This window comes from Pezoporus occidentalis, unplaced genomic scaffold (assembly GCF_034315485.1).
Source record: "Pezoporus occidentalis ecotype Australia unplaced genomic scaffold, CSIRO_AGI_Poc_V1 ctg326, whole genome shotgun sequence".
Classification (NCBI taxonomy): Eukaryota; Metazoa; Chordata; class Aves; order Psittaciformes; family Psittacidae; genus Pezoporus; species Pezoporus occidentalis.
In genome coordinates, this window is record NW_026915224.1 from 240,744 (window position 1) to 262,358 (window position 21,615).

General features: G+C 52.5%; 1 protein-coding gene across 5 annotated transcripts in view; it reads right to left on the minus strand.

The window, feature by feature from the left end:
* Positions 1 to 21,615, minus strand: part of ACSF3 (acyl-CoA synthetase family member 3) — a 77,579-nt gene that overhangs the window by 2,354 nt on the left and 53,610 nt on the right. For all 5 annotated transcript variants that reach the window (XM_062628971.1, XM_062628970.1, XM_062628973.1 and 2 more), the window contains 2 exons: positions 1,326 to 1,460; positions 667 to 778 (listed from right to left, as the gene is read on the minus strand). In XM_062628971.1, the coding sequence (XP_062484955.1) occupies positions 667 to 778; positions 1,326 to 1,460 (247 nt within the window). Of the gene's footprint in view, positions 1 to 666; positions 779 to 1,325; positions 1,461 to 21,615 lie in introns of those variants that run through there.

Here is a 21,615-nt window from a genome sequence, read left to right on the forward strand (position 1 = left end):
GATTCTGCTTCCTGGCTCCCGCCTGCTTACGCTCCCATGAGTGATGCCCAAAACTTTGGCACTGGCTGCTCCCTGACTGATTTGAATGAGGAGGTGAAGGTTTTCACGCTGAACCCTTGCAGGTGGCTGCTCTGTGCCATGCTCATTGGTACTGTGATGGTTTCAAGTGAGATCAAGGAGCTTTGGTGTCTCCCACACTCTCTAAACTCTACGGGAGAGGTCTCTGGGGTTTGCTGGGACTGGGCTGGCTTCCAGCAGGTAGGAAGCAGGAAGGAGCAGTCACAGCAGCACTGGGGAAAAGCTGAGCAAATGTTCTTGCTGCTGAGAAAACACGAAGCTTCCCCTGCGCCAGTGGTTGCTCCGTGCCATCTGCCAGTGTCTGGGCTCAGGGCTGCAGGGTAGGAGCCACTTGGCTGCACCGTGCATGTTGTTTATCAAGGCACTGTTGGGGTAAGAAAGAGGCTCATTTCCTTCCCTTATCTAGTGTGCTTGGGGACCCGGTTGGAACTGTGGTCTCTTCTCCATCCCCAGAGCCTGAGGCACTGTGTCACTGCTGGCCATCCCTTCATCCCTCCGCTGACCTGTCTCTGATGAGGATGCTGCAAGCTCTGGGCCTGCTCTCCCCATGCCATGCTGCTCACCATGCACTGCCCTGTGGCATCTTACCTGGCCCAGTCCTTCAGGTCCTTCACAGAGAGCATCTCACCCTTGCGCAGCTGCACAACAGCACTGACCCGCTGGCCCCACACCATGTCCGGAGGCCCGATCACAGCCACGTCTGCAGAGGGATTGGAGAGAGCCTGAGAAACCCGAGTGAATTTGGGGGTCAGGGTAGGGCAGAAGAGGGGTTCAGCCCTGGAGTGCTTGGGGGAAAATTCCATGGGGTGTTAGCACGGGAAAACACTGCGTGCCTTTGTGGTGACACAAGAACAGGGCTTTTCACCGAGGGAAAGGCAGGAAGCTGGATGGTTTGAGGTATTTAAGAGTCAAGAGGGAGGAGGATGATGTACACCGTGGTGTGGAGCCGGGGGCACTGCTGCTATCCCCTCGCGCAGGGTCACACACAGGGGCAGGACAGATTTAATTATAGGCTCATTTCCAAAATCAGATGGGAGCTGCTGCTGACTCAGCACCCAGCCACGGGCTACGGGGCTTGAGCCCCAGGAGACAACTAACAGCGGGCCCGGCCTCACTAATGGGGTGGTTGGGAAAGAGCCTCCAGGCATGAGCCCTCGGGCAGCCTCCTGTGTGCACCCACAGAGGCAGGGCTGACCCTGCAGCTGTGCTCACACACCCCGCTCCTCCTCAGCACACAGGGAGCGTACCTGTGATGTGCGGGTGCGCGAGCAGATGACGCTCCACCTCCAGAGCGCTGATTTTGAACCCCCCGTTTTTGATGATGTCTACTGAGGTGCGGCCCTTGATCCAGTAAACACCGTCCTTGTACGCTGCTGTGTCTCCTGAAAAGCAAAGCAGGATCTGTCAGAGGCCATCCCCTCGCTTCTCTGCTTTTCCTGACACGTGGATGCGATGCTCAGGTGATCACAGAATGGTTTGGATTGGAAAGGACCTTAAAGCCCATCCAGCTCCAACCCCTGCCACGGGCAGGGACCCCTTCTACTAGAGCAGCTTGCTCCAAGCCCCTGTGTCCAACCTGGCCTTGAACACTGCCAGGGATGGGGCAGCCACAGCTTCTCTGGGCACCCTGTGCCAGCGCCTCAGCACCCTCACAGGGAAGAGCTTCTGCCTTAGATCCAACCCTGTTTCAGTTTTAACCCATTACCCCTTGTCCTATGACTACAGTCCCTAATGAAGAGTCCCTCCCCAGCATCCCTATAGCTCCCTTTCAGACACTGGAAGCTGCTATGAGGTCTCCATGCAGCCTTCTCTTCTCTAGGCTGAACAGCCCCAATGTTCTCAGCCTGTGATGCCCTCAGCAGGCACCGAGCCCAGCTCCCTGTGAGCCCACACTTAGCCCTACAGTTGAGAGCATCTCTGCAGAGACCCCCATGGATGGGATATTAGACTTCCTCACACAACAGCCTGCTCCCAGGGTCATGCAGAGAGCAGACAGCCATTGCTTTTCTGTGGAGGGAAAGGGAAGAATAAGGCTATGAAGCCAGAAGTCATTTAATATGGAAGCAATGGAAATGGGAGCCATTGCTGCAGGTGGATGTTTCCCCAGCACACTCTGAACACGGACCACAGGACAAGCAGGCTCTAGCTCAGGCCCTTCCTCATCTTTCTGGCAATCACCAGTCACAAGGACCTCAGTTGTCCCATCCCAGCAGGACATAATTCCTTCTGGATCCCTGGCATCACCAGGGCTGCTCATCCTCCATCGCACAATCCCCAGCCTCCTCTTCCTCCCAGTAATGAAACACCCTCCTCCAGCAGCCCATGAAACCCACAGCGGGTCTTTCCCAGCAGCAAAAGCACCATGTAGGTGCTCTGACCACAGCCACCAGCCCCTGCCATCCCCTGCAGCAGCCCTTGCCCTGGGCACTGCCAGCTGGGAGCACCCACGGCTTGCCAAGGGCGCTTCCCTCCTCTCCTGCATGACTCCTAATAGAAGAATGTTGGGGGTGATGTTAGGAAGATGAGTGTCCTAAGCAACACGTTGGATATGACCTGTCCTTTCTGCAGGCGTGTGGCAGGTGTGATCCAGTAATTAGCTGCTTGAGCCAACGCTGGGAAGATTGAGGAGAGAGGTCATGTCAGCACAACCTGGCTAAATGCTTAACAAGCTGGTGCACTTTGATAGCTACTTAAGATGATTACTCACATCCTGCTAATAGAGCCTTTGCCAACCGGTGGGTGAAGAGGGGGGGTCTGGGGACCTCGCATTTCCATTTCAGAGCCTTGATGGTAGCACCAGGGGGGCCCTTAGCTCCCCCCTGCACATCAGTCTCCATCCTCTCCTTAATGATATGTGCTGCCTTTGTGTCCACACACCCGTCCCGCTCCCCGCAGCAGCTTCACTCACAGACTCATCTCATTGCTTGCTGGAAAGCCCCGGCATGGAGGTGACACAGAGATTGGCAGTGAGGAAAAAGCAGCTCCCAACAACGCAGGGTGAAGCAGCACTGCTGGGGTTGCAGGAGTTCCATGTGTTTGCCTTGCCCTCCATCCAGGCACATGTTCAAAGTATGAGGACAGGATGGGGTCCTGGACAGCAGCATCCCTGTGGCTGGGAGCCCATTGAGCCAGGAGGATGTGCTGGACCTCTGGTTTGAGGGGAGGCTGTGGAAGGAGCACTTTGAGGGCACGGGGATGGGGACTTCATTGGGTGGCCACGGGAAGAGCATCCCCGGGGCCAAAGACTACACAGACCCCAGTCCTCCCCTTCAGGGATGGGGACCCCGCTCTCTGGGGGGCTCAGTGTCACCCCAGCGGAGGTGAGCATCCCCCAGTGTTCACATCACTGAACCCCACCTTGCTCCCCTTTCTCCCTCTGCTCCTTATCCCCCATCAGTGCTGCTTTGCCGTGCTCCCGGCACGTTTCTCATGCCAGGTACCGCAGCACACACCACCAGCCCCATGGTTTTACAAAACCCCGTTTCCAGCTCACCTCTGGCACACCGCAGAGCTCGCAATGTGGTGCCTGCACAGGAGCGAGCGCTCAGGGATTTACAGAGTCAGAGCAGTGAAATACCAGAATCAGTTGTGAAATTTGGGCTGCTCCCCAGAAGAGCCGCGTCCCTGCTCAGCTGGCACATGCCAGAATCCCGAGCAGCTCATCCTGCTCAGTTCAGCCAGGGAATGATTAATTGGTGCTGTATTTGCCTGCCTGCCTCTTGGCACTCCTGTGGATGCTGAACGCTGTCTGGAATATTTGAGAGTTGTGAGAGAGTTTTAAACTGGGGCTCTCTGGGTGTTTGGCTGCTTGGGTTGAAAGGAATTCATTACTGCTGTGATAAACTACCTTCCATGTCCGGTATCACTGTGGCATGTGTGACTGACACAGGACTGGAGAGCAAACGTTAATTAAAACATGGCAACGGGGGAACAAGAGCCATGAGCTTTTGGCAGGGAGATCAGGAGCTGCTTATTCATACAGAGAAGACAGGGAGAAGAGAGGGAATTAAGACCTGGTTCAATGACACACAGTTCCCATGTAGCTCTTCAGGGTTTAGGCACATGAAAGCTGCCACATTTGCATTTTCATCTTCTCCGTGATGGGGAGAATGGTCCCAGGGACAGGTCCAAGGGATGACTGGGATGTGGGGGCAGGAGATTTCTTTGCACCAAGGTCTTGGATGTGAAAGCTGAAGGGCTCTTTACCTGCACGGAGTCGTCACTCCCCTTATCTCTCCCTACAATGAGCAAGGACTGAATTCACATCCCTTTGTGTCCTTGTGTCTGTTGGGGACGTGTCAGCCCGAGATGATTTCTCTGGAGCTTGCTTGCAAAGTGAACTGATAGGGCAGAGCCTGTCACCTTGGTCTTGTCTCTATCCCACTCCCACCCCCTGTACATGGGGTCCAGGCAGAATGAGACACTCAAACCCCGGCATTGCCTGGCCTCAGAGCCCGTTTCCAGTCAGGGAAGTCTCTGTGCTTTGCTTGTGGCATTGGGATTCCAGGGCGCATGTACCATAATAAAACACCTGAGCTGGCAGCAGCCTGAGCATCCAGTACGTGTGTAAGCATCCCTACATGGCCACTGACAGCATCCCTGCACAGCCACCACCAGCATCCCTGCACGGCCACCACCAGCATCACTGTACGATCACCACCAGCATCCCTGCATGGCCGTCACCAGCATCCCCACATAGCCACCACCAGCATCCCTGCATGGCCACTGCCAGCATCCCTGCATGGCGACCACCAGCATCCCTGCGCGGCCACCACCAGCATCCCTGCATGGACATCACCAGCATTCCTGCATAGCCACCACCAGTGTCAGTGTATGAATGATCACTACTAGCATCCCTGCATGGCTGTCACCAGCATTCCTGCATAGCCACCACCACCATCCCTGCATGGCCACCACCAGCATTTCCCAAGGTGTTGCCCTTCTTTATGTTCCCCCACACAGCAAGGGGCAGGAGAAAGAGTCATTTCAGACCGGGCACGGAGAGGAGACCCCCTCCTCACCACTCAGCCTCCACCCCCATGCTCCCCACAAACACCATCACAGCATCTCACACGCATCCCTGAAGCCCCGTCAGCAGCGCAGCGTGACGGGTGGTTAGCATTATTATTGTGACTATTGTGAGCTTCGGGGACGAGCTCTGTAATTTCCCCCCCCCCCCATCTCTTTCTTTCTGCCTCCTCTCTCCTGTCAGGGTCTTGCTGTCACTTCCCGAGCTGACAGGACAGAGCTCGCTCCAGGGGACCGCCGTCCGCCGAGGACAGCCACATTACCCTCTGCCCCGCGCCATCTGCTACCAGCCGAGCACATCAAGACAGCATGTGCGCCGGCACATCCAGCGCTCGCTGCCTCCCAGGCCAGCGGGGATTTCCTGGGCCAGGGAGACTAGTTAAAAGGATGCTGTTGTTTGCTTAATGACTCACCCCCACTTGCTGCTGCGAACGGAGCTGCGAGCATCATTTCCAACCCTAGCACTGCGCCGAGGGTCAATGGCAAGGGTTGTGCTTGTCACCTTGGGGCTCCCAACGTGAGTCCTTGTGCCTGCTGGTGCAGGTGTCCACCCAGCCCCTGCGAGCAGCCCATACAGGCATTGAGCTCCATCCATCCTGCCTGCCCCGGCTGCTTCTGACACCTGCAGCGGGCTGCAGACCATGGGGCACCTTGCCCAGCCGCCCCTTAGGGCTTTGCCCATGTGGGTACCTCCTGGGCAGGCAGGGGCAACAAGAGGCAATGGGGAGATTTCTGGGTGGGGAATGGATCTCTCCCCCCATGAGATGACACCGCTTTAAACCACATTTCTGTTGATCCTCTTTTCCAGTTGGCCGTGCCGGTGGCTCACAAGTGCTCCCAGGGAGCACCCAGTTCATCAGCACAGGGACAGGAGGGATGCCATGGAAGGGTTTAATACCTGTGTGATCCTGCTCCACCACCTCTGCTTTTGTGAAATGGGGACAACTGCCACTTCTCCTCCTTGTTCAAGCTTTCAAATCCCTCAGAGCAGGGCTCTGGAGCTGCTGTGGGCAGAGGAGCCCCACCAGCCCAAAGGTACAGCTCGTCCTCCTCCTGTCCTGCCTCTGGAGCTGCCCTGCTCCTGCTCTGGTTTCGGGGGCCCTCTGGCCCAGGAGCAGCACACAACAGCGGGGTGAGGACAGCAGAGCCCGTGCTCCGATGCTCCCCACAACACAGAGGCAGGAGCAGCCAGCTGCGTGGGGAAGGGGATTTTGGCTGATGAGAAGATTACGGTCTCTGACACCACATCCCCACCTCTGCTTGCCCGGGCCACCTCCAACAGGGCTCCTTTCATCAGACAAAGCAGGCAGCAGCAGAAGCCTCCGTCGCACGTGGCTCGGCTCCGGGGCTGCAGCGCAGCTGATGCTGGCGAGGCCATGGGATTATTGTTTCCCTGACAGCAGCCGTCACCGCTACCTTTGGATTTGTTTCAAGATGCTCAGTGGGCATCTGTTCTGCGAAATGTTATAGGCTCTGCTGAGCTGCATACTGAACAGGCTCAGCTGGGGGGGCTGCACATACATATATGTAATCACAGAACTATAGATGGGCTGGGTGGGAAGGGACTTAAAGCTCATCCGGTGCCAGCCCCCTGCCAGGAGCAGGAACACCTTCCACTAGAGCAGGTTGCTCAAAACACCATCCAACATGCCTTGGCCTCTTTTATATATGTGTATATATATATATATATGCATATATATACATGCAAATATATGCACACGTATATATACATAGAATCACAGAATGGTTTGAGTTGGAAAGGACCTTAAGATTATCCGGTTCCAACCCCCTGCCATGGGCAGGGACACCTCACACTAAACCATGGCACCCAAGGCTCTGTGCAGCCTGGCCTTGAACACTGCCAGGGATGGAGCATTCACAGCTTCCCTGGGCAACCCATTCCAGTGCCTCACCACCCTCACAGTAAAGAACTTCCTCCTTATATCCAACCTGAACTTCCCCTGTTGCAGTTTGAACCCATTCCCCTTTATCCCATCACTACAGTCCCTGATGAAGAGTCCTCCAGCAGCCTATACATGTGTCTATGTATGTGTATATATATAAATATAACGGGCAGCAGGCTGGCTTTTGGGTAAGATCTCCTTATGGGAAGGGTTGTCTGTAGATGATAGTTCCTTGTCAATGGCCATACCATAGCTGCATGCCTTGCCCAAATGAACTCTGAGAAGCAGACGTGCTGCAATGGAGCCCCTATTTCCAAACTGAAACCACAGTGATTTCTGCAATGAGGTTCTTCAAGTTGTGAAATGCTCACTGCAAAGATGAAAGGGCCCTTGTGATCCTGCCACTATGGCCTTTACTTTGTGCACCTCTTTCAGAGAGCAGCGAGAGCTCCCAGTGACTAACACGGTGCCTGAGCTGCTCTCCTGGGACGTGCCGAACAAGAGGCTCTTTGCTCCCAAGAGCAGAGCAACAGGAGCAAACCCTCCTTGCAGCTCCTCACCCACAGGTCAGTTTGTTCCTGGCAAACACTTCTACATCAAAGTTATCATGAGCAAACATTTGAACCAAGTATTGACCAAGAGAGCTCTTGGGCTGGAGGAATGAAATGAAGTGCTGAGCTGCTTGGAGAGTTCTGAAGTGTGCAGGGAAAAATGAGACTTTCCAGGTAAACCATAAGGAACAGCAACTTCAGCCCAATCTCGATGCAGAGCTGGGTCTGCCCAAGGAATGAATAGCGACAGCCGCCCTTGTAATGGTTCTGGCTGACCAGGCTTTGTGAAACAAAGACCTGATCCCTGCAAATGGGCTCTGTGGGGAGGCTGACACACGGGAGCTGCCACCCTCGACACAACATCGCTGCTCACCGGGGACAGATGTCACCGGGGTGCCAGGAAGGACGGGGAGACGAGAGCTTGTTTGGTAACACGTGTCACCAGCTTCGCGGCAGCGACAGTGTCGGCTGCGCTGCGACGTGCGAGCTTCAGCTGCTACAACACGAGAGCAACGCGGCACCACGCCGGCTTGCAGCCTGTCACACGGCCTGTCCTGGCTTCTGGGAGGTTTGTCACCAGCCCCACGTTATTTACACACCTATGTCTTTGTGTTTGAAGCTCCCCACAAGGGATGCGGCAGGCGTTCCCCAAGCTGTGCCGTCGCAGCAGATGGGAGGCAGGACGGGACGGGGACCCATGGATGTGTGCTGCAAGGTTTGCAAACCAACACCACAAACACTGACTGACCTGGGAGCACCCAGCCAGGTGGATTTTGATGTCTGCAGCTGCAGATGCTGGGCAGGATTGAAGCTAGGCAGATCCCACACTGGTAGGGCTTGGCAATGGAGACAGAAGCACACTGTGGTCTTTGCCATAGGAGGCACCAGTAGCAGCATCGTGCCCAGCTGCGGTGTCAGAGGAGAAAGACTCAGCCCACCTTTGTATACCATCAAACCTGGTCCAGCTTGAGAAGGACAGGAGAGCTGGGACACCCATGACTCCATGTCCCCAGGGCACCCAATGGCAGAAGGGTCTGCAAGTGTCCTCAATTACATGGTGCTTTTGCAGACCAAGCACTGCGCAGCACAAAATACAGAGAAAAACACCTCTTTGACAGGGAATATTCTGTTGAGAAGCAAAAAGTGGATCGTTTTACCCTCCTGCTATGGTGGCAGCTAATGCTCTCATGGGGAGCTCAAGAGACCTGATCAGATGCTGCAGAACACTCCCCTGCGTGGGGCACAGCCCTCACCCTGGTAAATGGTGCTCTCAGGCAAGGCTGGGCTTCCCCCATGGTACCAGCTAAGTGATTTGCTGTTGGTGCAAAGTGCTTGCTGACCCAGCAGGCTGGAGCTGCTCCTTTAACAGTTTCCTGGCTGCTGGAGCAGCTTTTACAGGTTTCAGAAGTGCCTGTGGAAAAACTGGGAGGTGAAGAGCTGCGGGAAGCAGGCCGGGTCTCTGGGGCCATCACGGCGCAGGAGGGATGCTGGTGGGCTCTCCCCTGCCAGCAGCAGAATGCGGTTTGAGCGCTCTCTAATATTAATTACACCTTTTGCTGTTAATGAATCACGCCAGATATTGGAGGCTTGGCTTTCAAGCGCTTCATGCAGAGCACAGCCCAGCGCTCCTCTGAGAGCGGGGATGTCTCACAGCCACCTCTCCAGGAGACACCGACCTGCAGGGACACAGAAGGGACCCATATGGTTCCCAGCCCCACTCCTTCCAGGCTCAATATCTGCTCTTTCAGGAACCTTTAAGCTTCCCCCCCTCAATATCCAGAAGGAATGCCCTGCTGTCAGCTGCTCTCCTGGCACAATGATCCCTCATTTCCAAGGGGAAGGGCTGGAGCATTCCTCTGCACTGCCTGTACCTGGGGAACTGCTCTTGCCAAAGGAGCGTGTTGGGGGGACCACCAGGGTCCCAGCTGGCAGAGCTCAGGGAAGCTCACAGGGATGCAGTTGGAATAATCAGTCTTTGCCCTTCTCCGGTGCCTTTCAGCAGAGGATCTCCAAGCAAGCTGATCTGGAGGCTAATTAGGCAGAAACAGGAACAGCTGGTAGGATAGGGTGGGTTGCCTGGATGGCTGCTCACACCCAAAGCAGTGGGCAGGAGGTTGTGCATCTCTGCTCTACCCTGGGATTAACTCTTACCTGCCTCCTGCTCCCCTACAGTGGCTCTTGATACTCCTGCTCCATCCCAGGCTGAGGCAGAGCTTATCCTCTGGCAAAGAAGACACACATGAGTGATTAAGATGATTGATTTTCCAGGTAGGATTGGTCTGGGCAGGTGGTGAAGAGCTGGAGCCTTGATCCCTGATCCTGATCCCTTCACTGGCTTAGAGAGCAAAGCAAAACTCCCTTAAACCCCCTTTGCCTTCACAGGGCTCTGTAGGAGCGAGTCCCAGCTCTCCCCAGCACACAAAGCTGAATGGGGGCACACAGGGGCCCAGACGAGGCTTGTGATGGGCACTCACAGGCAGATGTGGGGCCACAGCTGGCAGGCAGGTCCTCCTGCCCTTGAGCCTGCAGAGTAGGTCCATCCCAGGCTGTTACACACAGCCCAGCAGCAGACCACAGAAATGCTCCTTCTCAATCCCAACACCAAGCTTTCAGCTTTGGAAGCCTCCTGCAGCAATGAGCTCCGTGTACCCATCGCACCTCACACGGACAAGCACTTCTTTTTATGGGTTTCAAGTTTTGCTGCTCTTTCCAGTCTTCTAAATCCACGTAAATGGTTTCTTTGTGGGTAACACCAACTCAATGGGAGCAGGTAGCTGCAGAGTGCCGCATGGCAGTGACACTGCCTGTGCTCCCATCCCTCTGGGCACAAGACCTCAGCCTAAGCCCATTGCCCAAAGAAATGGTTTCTTCCCACTGCCAGAGGCTCCCGTGCCTGGGAAAAGCTGAGGAGGACATGTGGGGTGGACGAATGATTAGTGCTAAAGGCCGTCAATAGGAATTAGATCATCTGTCCTCTCTGCAGCCAAGTGCCCACCTTGATGGGCAGAGGGACGGGAGGCTGTGCGACACGTCTCCGTCACGGACATAAACCTCTCCTTCCCCCCACACAATGAAAAGTGCATCAATAGATCCCCCATCTGCTCACATACATCACACACTTCACTCCAGTTTATTAGCTGGAATAAATCATAAATATTTCATTATATATCAATGACGCTCGACTCCGGGAAGGTGCAATCCATCACCTCGACACTCTTTGCGACCTGCCGCCATGCAATAAGCTTTCCAGTCTATTAAACAAGATTGATACAGTGTGCTAGGATGGACTAGGGGAATTTATTTATGGAGCACAGGGAGAAGGGCATCCAACGCGTGGTGCCACACGGAGCTGCTCCCGTTAGCTGCTTGGACCCGGCAGCCCTGGAGCAGCAAGAGGCAGAGTCCTCCTCTGAGCGTGCCATGGTTCTGCTGCCATGGTAAGAAGATGCTGTGGCAAAGCAGGGCCCAGGCTGAACCCCGAGGTGCCCAGGTCCAGATGCAGGACCCCAGGGTCCTGTGCAAGGAAACGGAGACCCCACTCCAAGCTGGACTGCAAGGATGGGTTGGTAAAGCTTTGGCAGAAAGCTCAGCCCTGCTCAGCATAAGGAGCCGAGCTCAGCACTGCTGTGGTTGCACAAGAGCAGTAGCTGCTGTTCTGCATTGGTGCTCAGCTTCTTCAGCGCTACAAGCACTGAAATACTTACTGCAGTGCCAGGATATTGCTTCTCTTTGTAGCTCCAGGCTCATTTTAATGCCACACTTTCTCCTTTATTTCTGTCTACCGTGAAAGTGAATGCGTCCTCCAGCTCAGCAGTGAACAGAGGGGACCTTTCCAGTGTGCAACCACAGCACTGCTGCTTGACCTCCACCACCACCACCATGTCCTATTGTGTGGGGCACTGCCACCGTGCTTCACCCTTACAGTGTTACTGCTATTGTCCACAGCAGCAATGCCCCCATGAACTGTTATCTATCTCCACTCTGCCTGCAATGCAAGGATTAAGAGATTCAGCTAGGATGATGCAGAGCAGCTCTGAGCCCAAGCTCAGTGCTCTCAGCCCCTTGGCTGCTGCTCTTTCCATGCAGGAGGTGATGGAAAGCCCAGCACCAGCCCAGCAGAAGCTTCCTCCAACACAGACCTCGGAGGCAGCTGCAGGTCAGCCCCCAACTGAATTCAACCTCATCCACCCAAGAGAGACCTTGTCTCCCTGAGCCACATCTCCCTTTAGGAGCAACAGCACCACCAATAGGGCTAGTAACTCTGGTTGAACGCTGGGTGTGCAACCAGCTGATGAGTTACCAATGCCTGATGGATGCTCAGTGAGATTTTAACCTGGCACACGGTAATCCAGAGCCTCTCCACAGCACTGCTGGGATTGATTAGAGGCAGCCTTGCTCCTGAAAGGGATTGACAAAGCCTCGGCAACGATGATGTATGTGCACATATCTATTTAATGAAATGCTAAATGATAGGCTAAATAACAGAAGCAACTTTAGTTTGATTTATTGCATGGAAATGAATAATGTTTGTCACTGCTGTCAGCCATCTTGGTGAAGAGCAGAGGTTATGAGCACAAATTGTAGCTAATTAACAGTAATTAGCACCTCTGGAATTCCGGATCTGGGCTCCTTCACAGAGGCCGCTTGTGTCACAGCACGTGTCCCTGCTCACACATCTCTCCCCACTCACCCCCATCCACCCCAGCACTGCAGCACACAGAGTCTCTGAAACCAGGCTCCATTCCCCCTCTGTCCTACAGACCCCTTCAGATGGGAAATGCATTAGGAACCCCCTAGGCTTTTCTGGCAGCCTTCCTGCATCAAAGTTAATCAAAGCCAACCTCTGACATCATTATTTCTGCAGGTTCCCGGATCCTCTTTTGAGCTACAAGGGAACCTGAGAAAGCTCCTGTTAATCCTGATTCAGGGCACAAAGTTGAAGATACCTTGAATTTCAGCCTTTGCACCCCTTCTCCACCCTGTGCAGCCACAACAGGGAGACTTGCCGAGCTCCCACAGACCAGCTTGATGCTTCCTCCAGAGCCTGTCACACACAGTGGCTCTTTGGGGCATCTCAAGCCCATCCACGACTCACTTGGACCAGCAAAATGCCTTCCCTGGGTTCACAAAAGACAATGACCAAAGATAAACGGGCTGGTTCTGCAGTGGCACGGGGCTGCTCCCGCTGCAGCATGCCGAGGGTTTGGTGTGCACCGCAATCATTAATAAAGCATCAAAGGCTCCTGAGGGGGAGAGTTTGAAACTTCTTCAAAACACACATGCATATTAATAATGTACCAATTATTCATGAGGAAGCCATCTCCCCTCCCCTGCAAGTTGCAGGGCTCCTGGGTGTAATGCAGAACCCTTCCCCATAACCCAGCTCTGCCCCATAGAGCCACTGGACCAGCTCTGCCCCAGGACAAGAGCTAGCACCGTGGTCCTCAAACCAGCAGCAATCCTGGCACTGACTCAGCTGCATCCCAGAGATAGGTTCCTGTGGCTGGGACCAGCAGGTCAGCTCAGAGCAGAGCTGGGTGTTCTCCTTGCAGATCCTATCTATTGGTGAGTGGTGCTGGAATCTGGTGAGCCCCGATGCTGATGCTCTGCAGAGGGGTGATCAGTTTCCTAGGAAACCCCGGCCCAGAGCCTCCTCAAGGTCCAGAGCAAGCTCTGCTTCAACCCCTTGGAAGGGAAGAGCCCTTCAGCCTCTGATCAGACAGAGGAGCTGCCCCAAGGGTCTGCATTCGGGTCAGCCCAAATATCCTCCAGACATGGGGATGTTTGCTGCTTCCCTCACTGCAAACTGCTCAGAGATGATGGGAGCCCTGCGGGCAGGTGAGGGCATCCAAAGACACCCATATAACAAGGATAATACCAGTTGCTCCTACCCCTGCCCCCAAAACAACATCTGACAGTAATATGTGTCTGTCATGCTCTGCAGGCCACTGTCCACTGAAGCAGAGCGAGATTCCACCGTTGCTACAGATTTCTACCTGCGTGAAATCTGGAGGTAATTTAATGGCTCACGAGAAAGGAAATAAATCTATTAGAACGGAATCGCTGTTTGTTTACGTATCTTGCCATGAACATCACCACAAGCAGCAGCAGCAGCAGGTGTATGTGCAAGCACCATTTATTTACATAATAAAATTGCCAAGTAGATTTGTAGCTCAGGGGCATCCTCGCCTCTCCGTGCGCGCGCCTAACTCCCATTAGCACTAATGGCAGGCGCTGTGAGCTCAGCAAGCGGGGAACAGACCCTTCCAACTGCCCTAATGGCTGTTACTACGAGATGTAGGGATGCAGACAGCTTGCTGTGTTGGTTCCTCTCCCCTGACTTGGTCAGCGGATGGGAATTGCATTGCAGCTTCAAGCTGCTTTGCCATCCTCCCCATCTGCGAGAGCTGCCTGCTCCTAAGAGAAAGGGGTTTAAGCAACTGATTCCCCACTCTCAAAACTTCTCCAGAGACCCCTGGAGCATCCAGCAAGAGCGAAAAACCAGAAAGAAAAAAAAAAATAACAAAAAGCCTGGAATGAATTCCTGTCATGCTCTGTAATGGGGAACTTTGTTTGTATTCCACAGGCAGCAGCGCTGAGCCTGCTGTCAGAACCACGCTGGGAGAAAGGGCAAAACCCTGCCGAGATGAAAGAATGTGAAGCACTGGTACAGCCTCCCCTGGCATTCACACCTGGAAAAAAAAGCCCTAATCACTCAAGGGCATCTCACAAAGAGCTGTGCTAATAAGGCAATCCTCCCCTCGCTGGGTGGCTGTGCCAGTGGAGTGGGAGATGGAGCGGTGCAGGGAACGCTGCCAGCATCTCCAGCTACCTGGAAGGTGGAAGCTGCAGATAAGACACGTCTGATTTCAACCCAGTCATCCTGAGCAGCACTCTCCCACAGTCTACTTCCAGCTAAGGGACAGGGGGAGTCAGGCACCTGCTGCTGGGCAGATGGGGAGTGCAGCTACCCCTTGTCTCAGCTGATAAATCAGTGACACCTTGCCCTTACATCCACATTTTTGGAAGGTTCCTTGAGCTTCTTTCACCTCTTGGACAGCAGTGAGAAGCCAGGATTCCTCCCACTGACCCCATGCTGCTCTCACCACTTGCTTGCACATCCCCTTTCCTTCCCCACCATGAAGCATGTTGGGTGCAAATCCCCCTGCCATGCTCTGTTCTACAACCCTGACCCAACCAACCACTGTGAGTAGGCTCATACCCTCACACAGACCTGCCTCTGCTCACAATAACAGTTTACTCCTGGGGGACCTGTCCTGCTGCACTCTGCCTTCATGAAGGATTCACCCCAAGGGTGCAAAGGGCTGGTTTAAGACTGGTGGTGGCAGCTCTCTAAAACCCCCAGATGAACAGAGCTAGAAGCTTCAGCTTCATATGCAGACACATTAGGGGAGCTTGGAAAGTATCATCCACTGCATCCCCTCCAAATGTCAAACCTTCTTCCACCCTCTGTGAAACAAGCTTCCCAGCATGCCCAAATGGCCAGAAGGATTTGGCTAGCAAATACAAAGGCTTATCTCTGTATGGCTGTTTCTGGGCATTGGAGATTGCTGCATATGGCCCCTGCTCCAGCCCTGGCTTGGGTTGGGGTCAGACCCCCCTTATGTGACATATGCCAGCAGACAAAGTCCTGGGCAGCAGGTTTTAGCTGGGAGAGGAGAACAGCAAACAGATGAACACAAAACTCAGACCTTGGCAAAGTGTGGCAGCATTCTGGGTCCTGCCTGCCCTTGGCAGAGGTGCTGTACCTCACTTCTGCACGTGTAGCTCAGCATGACCAGGAGCCTCTCCAACCCTTCAGCACATCGCAGACCTGAAGGACAAGCAGCAGATGAAGCCATCCCAACCTGCACACTCTGCTCCATGGTGCCATACACCTCTAAGAGAAAAGAGCAGGTAAACCAGCCAAGCTTTGTGAAGTCAGGAGGCTGAGACGTTGTAGGTTCACTCAACATCAGCAGGACCTCATGGTGACTGATACAAACACAAGCAGGCTGGGCAGAGGAGCCCCACCACTGCCAGCAGCCAGAATTACTGCAGATGGGTTTGCCCAGAGGACAAGCCAGAAAAGAAAATGGGTAAGTAAAAGTGAAAAAAGCTGAGGTTTGGTTTTGTTGTCTTTTTTTTCATATTAGCTTTTACATATTTATAGAAATCCCTGCAGAAAACAAGATGAAGAAGACAAAGACTAATAAATAAGTAAATGCTGCAACGTGTGGTAGCCCCTGGTGAAACTTTGATGAGCATGGTAACTAAAAATAATAATTGTAATAAGAAAAGCATCAGGCTAAACCCCTCACTTTGGCTTCTGCCCTCTGCAGAACAGCTGAGAGATCAATTACAGCTAAAGAGTGCACTACCTCTTCCTTTCCATGCAGTGACCTGTCCCAATCTCCAGTGAGATGAATTACTGAATAAAGCAGAGATAACAATGGGAGGCTGTTGACTAAGAGAGGTGGGATGTGAGGAACGCTATCATCTGCCTTAAATTGTTTACTTAAATATACAGCAGCCTCTACTTTTGCTTACAGCAAAATACCATTAGGCATAAGTAAATGTGATCTCAATTGAGTGAAACCCAGAGGGATGACTCTTGTAGAAAGCAAAGAGCCTCTCGAAGCCAGAGATGTTCACCACTGTTACCAGCCCAGTAAAATACCCAGCAAAACCCTCACCAAGGTCTTGGATCATGCCTGCTAAAAGCGATCCCTTGCTTTCCTGCGCTGAGGAAGGAAGGAAACCAGGCCACTGGTTTCCCGGCTCATCCTACGAGCTGTAATCAATTTGTGCGATTCCCTGACCCTGCTCCATTTACGGCTGTGCTGGGTTATGTAAATCAAACACCAAAAACTGTTCAGCAAGCTAAACAGATTGTCTGGGCACCAGCAGAGTGCCTCGAGCAAAGGGAAACCCGGCAAACGAGGAGGAAGGGAAAGCGGAGGACACAAAATGAGGCAGAAAAATGATAGATTGCCAAGGGTGGAAGGAAAGTCTGTTTGCAACAAATATCCTCTTGAGATGGGCATCTCTGGTGACAGGCAAGGGGCAGGACCCATCACCACCCGAGCTTGAAGAACAGACATGAAGAAGCCTTTCCCACCCGCATGCTGCTTTAGGGGAAGCTCCCGGTGCAAAGAAGCCCACCAGTACACGACAAGCTAGGACATAGACCCATCAAACCCAACATGCAAAGTGCAACTGCTTGAGCATCCCTGCCGATGGCTGCAGCCTCTATGAGGTGAAGCTCCTACAAAAGCTCTGAGTGAGCAAACTGGCAGGTTTAACTCCTGACAGATTGTTGCCAGAGTGAAACCTCCATCCCAAGAGCTGGGCATCGTACATTGAATGGGATGAGGCCAGGCAGCAGCAGGCTTAGCTTGGCAAGGAACTAAAGAGCAAAGCACAGACAGTCTGTCCACAGATCACAACTCTCCCTTGGAGCAGCGAGTTGCCAGCCTGACATCTGCAAAGCTGAATGCTGTCTGGATTTTGGGTGATCACTTTAGCATTCAGTCCTACTCGTTACCTTCCATACCCTGATGCTCTCTGCAGGGTACAACGAATCCACCCCTCAGTCACTGTTGCAGACAACCCCTGCAGCATGTATCCATCCTGCTGGAGAGGCTTTCCAAAGCCCTGTGGTCATGGGGCAACCAGTGACAGCAAAGACACCACAAAAATGGTCTTCACAGCGCCCGAACCACAGGCATGGAGCAGTGAAAACCCCCAGGGCCCTATTCCAGCCATGCTTTGACAGTGCCTGCGATGGGACCACGGTCCTGTGCCCTGCACAACTGCTGCAGGAACTTAGCTGATTTGATACTGACCCTTCCCCTGTGGGATTTTAATTCTGGACTGGAGGAGACACATTATTTATATAGCCATGAGTAGCCACTTGAAAGAAAGCCTTGCCAACGATCCAATGGGCTCTGCCAAGTATCATAAGATGATTGTTCAGCCCATTTCTTTACCACATCCTGAGCTCAATCCTGCACTTCCCCTCTTAACCCACTTACTGGCTTGCAGTCGTCCCACTAGATCTTCTGACAGGCTTGCAGAGCTCAGCTTGACATCTCTACAACAGAACCCAGCTGGAGCTGCAGCCAGGACACCTTGTGTTAATCCCTGGGATGGGATGGGATGGGAAGCATCTCTCCTGGCAGCCAGAGCCTGCATGAGCCCCCCTCCCTTTAGGCTGTAACAGCAGTGCTGCCACAGCACAGCTTGAAAGGTAAAAGGAAGTAAGAGACCTGAGAATGAACAGCCTGGATTTTGGGGATGTGGGTAGCTGCTGATAGCACAGATTCAGGTGCAATTGCTCCACGCCTCTGAACAGTGGACCATGTGCGTAACAGAGGTTCTCAGACAAGTGAAGAGTTGGCATCTAAGATGTTTGATACAACTAGAGCAGAGCTTTGTAGAGAGTAAACAAATTCAGTGCCAAAAGCTGCTCTTGTTTATGGCTACAAAAAACTCTCTGAGCAGCTGAAAACATCAGTCTCACGAGCAGCCAAGGAAACACAGGGTTTCATTTTGCCGTGTCCTGATGACCCTAAGATTTCCAGCCATTGGGCAAACCTGGCAATAGTGTCTTCTCAAGGAGAAAGAATAAATACCGAGGCAGGAAGCAGAAAAAGTGCATTTTCTCTCCATGGTGTTAGAAGGAACATTCTGAAATTAGAAACGAATCTTTACACACAGCTGATGCCCTGGACACCATGCCATCTTCCTTGTTTACTTCTAGAAGCACCTCTTAAATGAGGGCTGTAGATCCAGTGGGATATCCATCCTAAAGCAGCACATGAAGCTATGGTTGGGATACATGCGGTACTTTTTGGGGTGTCCTTTCCTTTGTCCTTTGTCTAAATTCAAAGCCACCAGCAAAGGAAGGAGGTGAGTGCTGCCCTCCTGCCTGACTCAACAAGCTTCAGCTATGGCAGACCCAAAAAAGAAGCAACCTCAGCCCAGCTTTGGAGGGAGCCAATGCTTCATCCCCTGGGCTTATCAAACCGGTAACTCACATCGTCTGCACCATGTTTAATTAAGGAATCCTTTATTTAAAAATAGAATTTGCATTAACTGGGTTTGTGACTAGGAAAGATGCTGCAAACAAACAGAAAACCTGCAGATTACGATGCTAATTGGATGCATTTCTATTTATAATCTGCCTTGATCAGGCTCAAGTATTTTGTGTTTCAGGTGTCAGTGCTACACCCACGAATGTAAGCAATTCCCCTGGCAGGGAAACACCTGCTTGTCTCTGGGGACAAGCAAGTGCCAGGGAAAAAGCCTGTGTTGGAGACATGGGGTGTGCATTGATTGCTGCTTCTGCTGCCCCTTCCCCTTGGAGGCCAGCCCTATAGGAGGAATGGGTTGTGTCTGGGCAAGGATGGCCTGCACAGGATGTTTCCTACAAACCCAGATTCCTCTGTGCTGGAAAAGTGCAGGCATTTTGCCTTTTCCATCACAAGTGGGGTAGAAAGCTCCAAAGAACAGGGCTGGGAATGGCAAGGTGCTGGTGCCAGCAGAGCTACCTGGATACAGGCTGTAAAAGGACAGATGGACACCAGGAGGTACCTGAAACCAGACTGAGTCACTGGGTTTCTCCCCTCAACTGGGGTTTCATGGTGCATATCTGAATCCAGCTGGGAAGTGCAGTGCAATGCTCCCCACCAAGCCAAGGGTTGTCCTTGCTGCCCAAGTTTGTGGATCACAGTGAAGAGGCCTGAGCTGAGAGAACAGCACGTTCAGCAAGCACAGACAGATGCTCAGCGTGCTGCCGGCTGCCCAAGCTTGGCAGCATCTGAAAGCCTGCCAGAAGTGATGGGTGCTTCTCGTTTCTCCTGATGATGTCTTATTCCAGATTAACTCCTTACTTTCCTCCTATTTTTCCTTTTTTTTTTTCATTGCCTGGAGCTCCTGTCACAGCGGAACATCCAGAAATAAAGAGATAGCAAGTCCACCCCATTCATTCTCCATCTAAAGTCTTCAACAGTATACAGGAAGTTTTTTGGGCCATAGGAATTATTGTTAATTGGAGTCTGAGGGGTTTGTGACCTGTGAAAAATGATCTAGAAAAAATTCAGCAATAAACCAGCACTTAGCCATGTGAAAAACAGCTACAAGGCTGTTTCTTCCAATGCAGCTTAAAGAAAGAAACTTAGAAGATATGAGTCATCATTCTGAAATGTGCATCAAACAAGTTAAATAACTCTTACTTTCTTAACGACATATTAATCAAAGTGCATTGATTCTTGAATCAGATTCTACTACCAACAAGCTTTCTATCTTCCCCATCCTGATGCATGCATTAAGAGAGTTTTATTCTGACAGATACAATATAGCAATCAATAAAATCTTATTATATGGAGCTGAGATACATGGATTTGTTGCAGGATTTATGCACTACTTTCAGACCCGGTGCTATTTCATGTCTCAGCCTTAACCTGTAATTGAAAATAAATCTCCCTGAATACACCAGGTTCTAATTTTCTGGATGTATGAGTAAATGTGAATGGAAGCTGGCCTTCCCTTGGGGAGAAGTCTGGTTTCTGACCCTATCTCTCCCCCTGTGCACAGCACTGTATTGCCAGATTCCTCTGGAGAAAGCACCCAACCCAGCCCTGCTCTGTGCAACTCCATCACGATCCCAAACCCTCTGTCCCCTTCCTAATACATCCAAAACCACTGCCTGCCCAACAGCAGCTGTCTCCCACGCAGAGAGAACACAACCTGAGAGCACCAGAGCCTGAAGGACACGAGCATCTCAATGCTGGGATGGATGATTAGGCAGTGGGATGACCAGAGAAGCTGGTGTTTCTCTGCTGCTTTGCTCAGTGATTGCTCACAGAATCATGTCACCTATCACAGAATCACAGAATGGTTTGTGTTGGAAGGGACCTTAAGATCATCCAGCTCCAACCCCCTGCCACAGGCAGGGACACCTTCCACTAGAGCAGCTTGCTCCAACCTGATCTTGAACACTGCCAGGGATGGAGCATTCACCACTTCTCTGAGCACCCTGTGCCAGTGCCTCAGCACCCTCACAGGGAAGAGCTTCTGCCTTGTAACCAACCTGAACTTCCCCTGTTTAAGTCTGAACCCGTTACCCCTTGTCCTGTCACTAAGCTCCTAATGAAGAGTCCCTCCACAGCATCCTCATAGCCCCCTTCAGATACTAGAAGGCTGCTCTGAGGTCTCCACACAGCTTCTCTTCTCCAGGCTGAACAGGGCCAGTGTTCTCAGCCTGTCTTTGTACAGGAAGTGCTGCAGCTCCTGATCATCCTAGTGGCCTCCTCTGGACTTGCTCCAAGAGCTACATATCCTTCTTAGGTTGAGGACACCAGAAATGCACACAGTGCTGCAAGTGGGGTCTCATGAGAGCACAGTACAGGGGCAACCCCACTGCCATAAGCAGGGACATCTTCAACTGTACCAGCTTACCAGAACCCATCCAGCCTGGCCTTGAATGCTTCCAGGGCTGGAGCATCTCTCTGGGCAACCTGTGCCAGCATTCTAGTACCCTCATCATATAACATTTCTTCCTTCTTTCTTTCTTCCACCCTTCTGCTCAGCAGCACGTGAGCGTGCTGGGAGGTTGCCTCTCACCTCGCAGGGCACAGGACAGCTGGGAAGGTATCGCAGTGACAGGAGACAGACAGCCGTAGGCATTTTTCCTTTGGGTCTGTCTCAGTCTCCGAGGGCTCGGAGCTGCTTGGATGTATGACAGCAGGTGGATACACAGCAGTCTCCCTGGAAATGGCTGGAGGGGACACTGATCTAAGCAGCTTTGTCAACAGCGTTAATACAATAAAAATAATCAGATTCACTCAGATGGAAATGAGAGAATAGGCAGACAACGGTGCAAATCAGAGGGAATAAACAGGATGGGAGCAATAGTAAATCACCTATGGAACACCACGAGTTCAGATGCTCCCCAGAAGAACCACAATCTTGAATTCATCAAAAAGTCACAGCAGCATCATGCCTTTTTGTCTGCTTCTTTTTTTTTTCCTACAATACATACACACATG